Below are 8,244 nucleotides of genomic sequence, written 5' to 3'. Positions count from 1 at the left end.
ACCCGGCGGCGCCTGCTCCCCCGGCCTCTCTGCCGCTCGGGTGCCCACTCACCTCCTGCGACTCCTCTCCCTTCACGCTCCCTGTCGCCCCTTCCTTCCCCCTACCCCTCCCGGTGCCCGGGCGCTCCCCGCGCTGCGTCAGCGGGGTGGGTCCCCGAATTCGGTGGTCAGAGCCTGAGAGCGCCGGCCCCCCCTGTTTGCAGCTCATCAGTTTGGGTTGTTTTAAGTTCCCTGCCTTTTCTCTCCACCTATGCCAAGAATCCCTTTCCTATACATAATATATTTATACGTACAACTTGACCTCTAAATTCTACCTTGAAGCCCGCAACAGAAAGAGAGTGGAGCCAGTTTTCTGCGTGTGGGGAAGGGGCGGAACCTCAGCCTCCCCCCTTCCCTACTCCGTTGGAAAATCTGCTCCCACCGCCAACTGTAGGAAGACCCTTTATTCGTGCATACAGTATCAGTGGAGGCAGCATCTCACCGACTTTCTTTTTAAGAATAGAGACTTAAAAATTCACTGCTGGTTCATTTCAATCCTAGACCAAATCTCCCCTGAACAGTGTTGATTGCATGAAAATTTTATGCAAGCGCTTCTCATTTTTATCACGATAAAATCTGCTCCGGAATGAATGGATTGAGCCCGAATCCACTTATTTGGAAAGGTGTTTGGAGGTCTGACTTTTTCTTTCCCTTGAACCATTTGCACATCTCCTGCCATCTTTACAGAAAATACAACTTCTTTATTCACAAGGAAGAGAAGGGCTTTTAAGCTCGACATCGATGAGAATCATCAAGTTTACCATTTAGGAAAGGTGTGACGAGGGCCACAGACGATCTCCATAGGACATACAGTTGACGTCCCTTTATCCTGTTTCATACATCCGAGGGCGACTTCACCGTCCCCCTCGATGGCCAGCCCTCAGAAAAGAAAAAGAAGGGAGAGAGACGCCCTCTGGGAAGTCGGTTTGCATGCTATTTTTAGCCACCTTCGTACCACAGTGACACATTATTTCGTTTCCAAATATTTCTAACGATTTTCTGCTCGCGTGTGAGATAATGGAGCGAAGAGTTTGCGAGGCTGGCGAAGGGGGGGTGGGGAAGGCGCCTTTGATGAACGGGCTCCGCTCACAGGAGGGAAATAGGATTCCTGTGGACTCTCCAGGCCGAAATGTTTTTTCTTTCTCTCTTTCTTTTCTTCTTTTTTGAAAGGTGGGTCTGGTTTGGACCACTTTGTCTCCCAGCATTGGAGGCTTTTGCTCGAGACTAGAGTCTTCCCGTTGGGTTTTGTCGAGAGAAAGCGTCCCCCGCCCTCCCCCCAGCACACAGGACTGCCCTGTTTCACAATAAACATGACGAAGGGGTTCGGCACTTTTTAATATAAATAAACGGGGCGACTCTAGAAGGGTCTATACTGGGGGAGCGCCTGCCGTGTCCCATTTGTTTTCCTGCGGGTCCTCCACATCAGTCTTTCTTGCGGGTCCTGCCGTCGGGCCGCCGGAACCCTGCACTCATTAAAAGCACATATTTTAAATTAAAGGGGGCACGTGGGGGGCCTCCGAGCGCGCCCACCTTTCCCGGCGGATCTCTCTTCTCTCCTCTCGATCGCGCCTCCTGCCCGCCGCTCCCGGACGCGGGCCCCTTTCCCGTGGCGCCTGCTGCTCTTGAACTTGCCCTTGGTGGAGCGGAGGGCGCGGGCCGCCGACCCTCAGGCAGCTCTTCCCAAAGCCCAGGTAAGGCCCTTGGAAGGCGCGTCTGGTACCGGCAGGTCCCCGCCAGCCTCGGCCGCCGCGCAGCCTCTAAACCAAGGTCCCCGGAGAGGCGGGGGCCGCCCCGGAGGCCCGGCGACCGGGGAGGGCGAGGTGCGCGCAGGCGAGTAGCCGTGGGCCGTCGGCGCCAGCCTGAGACTCCTTCGCCCACGACGCAAGCCATTTAGAGGACGGCAGGGCTGGGGTGGCATGGAAAATGGGGGCGTCTGCGAGGCCCAGGTCACGGTCCGGCCGCCGGCAGGCCTCTGTCCCGCGGCCACTGCGCCCTGGCGCGCCGCGTGCTCTGGCTCGCCCAGAACTTGACCGCCCCTGAGCCCGCGCTCCGCGGTAGGAGCGCCTGCCCTGATCCCCACCGGGCCCAGCGAAGCCAAGGTCACGGGCGCGGGCCTGCGCGCCGGCCCCTCACCCCAGCGCGGCCCGCGCAGCTCCAGGCCGCTCGGGGAGTCTGGGACACTGGCCGCGCCTCTCGCTGGTGGCCGTGGACTGGCCTCGGGGCCAGAGGGTCGGACGGTCGGCGGAGGCCGGGCACTTCCGAGGGAGACGGTCCCGGAAGCGCGGACCTCTGGCGCCCCGCGGGGGAGACGGAGACCGATTCTGGACGCAGCCTGGACGGGGCGCGCAGCGGCCTGCGGATCTCCGGGTGCTGCGCAGCGCTTGCCCCGCTCAGCCGCAGGGCGACTTGGTTTTTTAAGCAAAGCCCCCACGGTAAACTCGAGCCGCCGCTGGTCGGCTGCAGCCACCCCCCTTCCCAGCAGGGCCCACTCCCCCTCCTCCCCTATACACACACTTGGCCCTTGCTGTCCCCTCTGGCGGGCGTGCCCTCTCCCTAGCTTTCCTCCCAGCGTGTGTGCCCTGCTCAGCCTCCCACCTGTCCCTGGGTAGTGGCAAGCCACAACTTGGGGCCGGGGCGGGGGCGGGGGCGAGCTAGACTGCGGTTTCCTCCAGCAGAGCTTTCCTGCTCGAGGGCCCCCCCAGGGCGCGCATACAAGGTAGGGGGACCCTAGGGGCCTGCTGCCACCCAGTATCCCTCTGAGTCCAAGGCGCCCTCCCCCCACCCTCCTCAGAGGAACGGCTGCCTCTCCAGTTGGGACTGCAGAAACGCCACAGGGGACAAAGCTGGAGGGGATCGGGAAGGGTTAATTGTGGGGGCCCCAGCCCCCCACCTCTAAAGCAACCCTGAGGTCACTTCCACCCCACAGACGCCTTCCTGGAGTTTACTTCACATCCCAGGCAGAGTCACCAAGAGGCGCTGCAGCTGGGTCTTCCCGGCTCGTCTCCTGGGCAGTCCAGGGAGACTGTTTTCAGGCAGCTGGCCCTTTTTAAAAAGACCAGGCCTTAAAGATTGGGTAAATTTAAGAATAGGTAGCACCTCCCCACCCCCCACCCCCCAAAAAGAAAAATAGAATGCAACCATCTTGGCATTAAATGCCACATGAGAAACCAGCAAAAACCATCTCCTCCTCCTCGCTGTTGCGGATCGTTTATGGGTGTGGAATTCTGCCTCTGTCGTGGGGGCTGTGTGGTATGCCGACTTCTGAAAGCAGCTTGACATGCTCTAAAGAATGGTCTCCTGCTTTCTTATTTCTACTACGCGTAGGGAGCTGTCAGTATCCTGGCCGTCCGGGCATCATCATCAGGGAGCATTTCTAAGTGCGAGGTGTTACCTGTGCTGCAGTGGAGGTCGGTCCTTGCACAGGGCACTTTTGGTTTCTTAAATCAGATTAAAAGTGAATTATTTTAAAATGACCTACTTAGCAGCTTTCGTCCTGCCATCAGATACCACCATCTTTTCATTTCATTACAGGTGGAAATGACATTTTTAGGGTCCTGCATTATGTGTCTAAGCCACCTCCTGACATTCTTTGTAGATGGCTCTTTTTCCCTTATGTATCGGGATATTTTTGTTATGAGGTATACTGAGATGAAAAAAAGCTGGTAAAAAGACTGGCCTTGCAATTAAATCGACTCTGGATACCAAAGTGAAAATAATCATCTGGTATTAATCAACTCATGTCTCTGCTTCTTGTTGAGGAAAAATATAGTGACGATTTGCTTTCATTTTCATCTGAAAAGGACTGTAAAATGTTGAATGTTCCATAAAATCTTTGTACCCTTCTGAGACAATTTTTGTTCAATTAATCAAAGTGCATATTTTCACACTGGACGTTGTTACATCAGAAAGAAAATTTGCTGCAGCCACGCTAACAATGTTTCAAACGACCCCTGCGGTGACATGTAACAACCAGTGACCTTGCACATTGCATCAATCTTTAATAATATCATTGTCATTACTATTATTATCCGAAGTGTTAAATTGTTGCCAAAATCAATACAAGTCTACTTCTTTGAATATATTTTATCCCACTGTTGTTTTTAACGTCTTTGTTAAGAGGCCAATTAATTTCCAACTCATAGCTGCAGTGAAGTTCGTGTATGAGGGTTTCTTTAGTTTTCTTTTTCCTTTTTTTTTTTTTTTTTGGTTTATTTGTCCTTTTGAATGAAAGAGGAGGGAAATAAATGGCACGTGGGATAAATAATTCAGTGTTTAAAGTGATTGAAGTTATTCATAAACTGATAAAAAAAATTGCAAAACTGATTGCAAATCGCTGTTGAACTAATACTTAATTTCTTTTTCTTTTCTTTTTCTTTTTTTTTTTAACTGAGTATCACGGCTGGTTTTTTTCAAATTCTATTAGAATATGTACCTTAGCCAGCCCTCCAGTCACTGGAATTAGGGTGATTTTTTAAGTGGACTACAAAGGCCTTAACAAAGGAAACATCTGAATATTTTGTTTGTTTTCTTCTAGATTTGTTGGTGTTAATGCATCTGACATCAACTACACAGCTGGCCGATATGACCCGTCAGTCAAGATCCCCTTTGACATAGGTTTCGAAGGTGTGGGAGAGGTGGTCGCCTTAGGCCTCTCTGCCAGTGCCAAATACACAGTTGGCCAGTCTGTGGCTTACATGGCACCTGGCTCTTTTGCTGAGTACACAGTGGTTCCTGCCAGCAAAGCAACCGCAGTGCCCTCTCTGAAACCTGAGTACCTCACCCTGCTGGTAAGTGGGACCACTGCATACATCAGCCTGTCAGAGTTCGGAGAACTGTCGGAAGGGAAAAAAGTTTTGGTGACAGCAGCAGCTGGGGGGACAGGCCAGTTTGCCGTGCAGCTTGCAAAGAAGGCCAAGTGCCATGTAATCGGAACCTGCTCCTCTGATGAAAAGGCTGCTTTTCTGAAATCTGTGGGCTGTGACCGTCCCATCAACTATAACACGGAACACATCAACACTGTCCTCAAGCGGGAGTACCCCAAAGGTGTGGACGTGGTATACGAGTCTGTGGGGGGGACCATGTTTGACCTGGCTGTGGATGCCTTGGCCGTGAAAGGGTGCCTGATCCTCATTGGGTTCATATCTGGCTACCAAACTCCTACTGGCCTTTCGCCCGTGAAAGCAGAAACATTACCAGCCACACTGCTAAAGAAATCTGCCAGCATCCAGGGCTTCTTTTTGAACCATTACTTTTCAAAGCGTAGCGCGGCCATGGACCAGTTGCTTAAGATGTATACAAGTGGAGACCTAGCCTGTGAGGTGGACCTGGGAGATCTCTCTGCAGAGGGCAGGTTCACCGGCCTGGAGTCCATATTCCGGGCTGTCGACTATATATACATGAGAAAAAACACTGGAAAAATTGTAGTTGAATTACCTCACTCTGTCAACAGTAAGCTGTAAAAACAGAACAATGACATAAATCAAAGAAGAAAGAGAATGGGCGCCTTATGCTTCAGAATTACTCAAATCGATTTATTTTTAGTTGGTAGTAGAGATAATATTTCTTAAAACAGAAGTAAGGTGTTAACGAACAGGTTTCTCTTTTGCTTTCCTCTTTTCCTCGTGTCGCCCCTCCTTTGAAAAAAAAAAAAATGTGGAATGAAACTTCCCTCCACAGCTCAGAGTTAAACCTTTACGTTCAATCCTCTGGTCATGGACAGTCTCGTTCCAGATTTTATTGTTCCTGGAACTAAATTAATTCCTGATGCGAGAGCTGATCAAATCAGTATGTCTTCAGCTTGATGAGATTTTAAAATCGGTCTTGAAAATAGTTCACAAATTCTTTGCTTTGGGAGAGTTTGGTCTTAGGCTAATAAGTACTTAATAAATAGAGGTTATAGCAAACGTCATGTTTCAGAGTCTGTATTCTCAGAAAATGGCCCTTCTTTTTCCATAGATCACTTGCCAACTATCTAAATAGAAATTTCGAGGAATTCTCCCCAAACTGATTCTGTGAGATTATTAGAAAAGTGATTACGTGAACACAGGCCTTTCTTAAAGAAGTGCCTGGTATTTCGTGGCCTTTGCGCACCATCGTCCTGTGAGGCACACGTGGCATGGAGCTTTGCTCTCCTCCCTCAAGACGCAAAGCAATGCTGAAGACGTAACACGGACAAAGAGCGGGTTTGGGAAAGGGGATCACAGGGATCCGGGGACTTGAAAAACGTGCTACTTGCCCAGCAAAGGGGCAAGTGTGCGTCCCATCCACAGCGTGGGCCACGTGACGAAACACGTGCCATGCAGGCGCGAGCCATCCGGGCACCGCGCGAGTGATACCCACCAGCAAGGCCCACGGACCTGAGGCCGGGTTTGCCAAATCGCGCCCTGCCAGGCGGGGACCAGAGTGACCCGGAATAATATACATTGGCTTCCTGTCCGAGACCGTCAGACGTGGAAGGCGTGTTTCATCTCTGATCATGGGGCCACAGAATAGCAGTCCCTGCTCCTCCGTCCCCATTTACCTTGTTCCCACGTCCTGGTAGAATGAGGTGCTGCTTGTCCCTATTGCCTGACGTCACATAGGAAAGTAACAAGTCACGTGCCTTGTCTTGCGAGTCATGCCTGTAGCCGACCTACCTGCCTCCTAACCTCCAGCTCACCAAAGACCGCCACAGCCTTCCTCATGGAAACCCCCGGCGCCTTGCAAAACCCACCATGTTACTTTTCAAAGCCTTAGGTTCCCGCATCTCTCACGTGCTCAATAAATATAGACAATTAAAGGTGGTCCATGAAACTTGGAGACCGTATTTAATTTTTTTTCCTTCCGTCCGAGGAACAAGGAAATCCTACATCCGATAGCTGTTAGTATCTATTTTACAAGATTTACTCATTTTCAGGTACCTAATGTAGCTGCTAGCATGCACGCACAACAATACAATTTATATGGTAAATGGGACCAAATAATGGCTTCACTGAATGTTATGGCCGCACTGAAGGGAAATGTCACGGTAAATAGCTGCCAAATTATGGATCATGCCGAAGTGTCACAACTGCACTAAAGACAAATGGCACAAGAGGCTATTGCCACTGTGACGCTTTTGAGTTATGAAGAAAGGTAGCAGCCTGATGCGAGGCTCTTTGTGTCCTCATTATAGCAAAGGGTGACCAGTGCAGGGTACAAGGGGAGCCGGTCCGACGTGGGGCTCGGTTATTAATCTGTCCCTTTCAGACGGAACGGCCGTGGCAGCGCGGGAAGAGGCTGCGCCTCGCTTTCAGAGACACAAACAAACGAGGAGGAGGGGGCAGGTTCCGTGAATGGAACTGCACGGGAAATGACTGGAAACGGAAAGACGTAATCAAATCGTCTCATCAAAGGGTACTATTAAATTTAACATGGTATATGTCGATGGGCTCAGTTGCTTCTTATGCAGATAGATGTGGGAAATCTAAGCAATAATGTACTTTCTCCCTTTGCCAAGACTTGGGTACGGATATTGCCAACTAAATTGCTCCTTCTAAACTGAAGTGCACCGGTTTCTTTCATTTTAATGGGAGGGTAATAAAGATGAAAGACCAACATTTTTACTGATGGATCCCTTAAGCTACAGAATAGGAATTTATTGTGTTTTGAAGGAATACACTAAATTCAGCTATGTTAAAAAAAAAAAAAAATTCCAATGCCCAGGTTTGAAATCAAATATAATCCGAAACCCTCATGCTCTCTCGTTCCCCGAACTAAGGGACTCTACAGTGCATGCTGTTTTCATTTACTCTTAGGAAACAAGTATGAAAGATTCCGCCCATTCAGATAATGCCAAAAATATGTTTAAACGTTTTTTTTCTATTCTTCTGAAAAATGATTTGTAAATTGAGGGTCACAGTTCAGCAGCAGTGTCTTCTGGGATGACCGTGCAAGACCAGCCTCTAATGGGAGGTGAAATGGTGAGATGCTCTCAACACCTTTCTTCTGAACTGTATTACATATCACAAAAAGTACAGCCATAATTCAGGGCAATTGTCAGTCTTTGTTTTAGAGATGGGGCCGGTCGGGGTGAATTATTTCTCGGTTCTCAGGGTGGCCTTCTCTGCATGTCAGCCTCAAGGTCCCCGGCTGGGCAGATGGAGGGGCTTGGCTGGTAAGTGTGCCAAGAAGGGAGGAAGTCCCACCTCCTCCCGACCATTCCCCTGCGACTGCAGATTTGTTTTG

At 50.3% G+C, this 8,244-nt stretch overlaps 1 protein-coding gene across 4 annotated transcripts in view; it reads left to right on the top strand.

Moving 5' to 3' along the window:
- The window catches only part of ZADH2 (zinc binding alcohol dehydrogenase domain containing 2), an 8,854-nt gene extending 2,017 nt beyond the window's left edge, over positions 1–6,837 (top strand). For 2 of the 4 annotated variants that reach the window (XM_006913739.2, XM_025048133.1), the window contains exon 2: positions 4,574–6,837. In XM_006913739.2, the coding sequence (XP_006913801.1) occupies positions 4,574–5,498 (925 nt within the window). In that variant the 3' untranslated portion in view covers positions 5,499–6,837. Of the gene's footprint in view, positions 1–66; positions 1,731–3,363; positions 3,447–4,573 lie in introns of those variants that run through there. The other 2 variants (XM_025048132.1, XM_025048134.1) reach the window with 2 other exon arrangements.
- Positions 6,838–8,244: the final 1,407 nt, after the last annotated feature.

The sequence above is a fragment of the Pteropus alecto genome, unplaced genomic scaffold (genome assembly GCF_000325575.1).
Source record: "Pteropus alecto unplaced genomic scaffold, ASM32557v1 scaffold14, whole genome shotgun sequence".
Classification (NCBI taxonomy): domain Eukaryota; kingdom Metazoa; phylum Chordata; class Mammalia; order Chiroptera; family Pteropodidae; genus Pteropus; species Pteropus alecto.
This window is presented reverse-complemented; position numbering and strand designations above follow the sequence as displayed.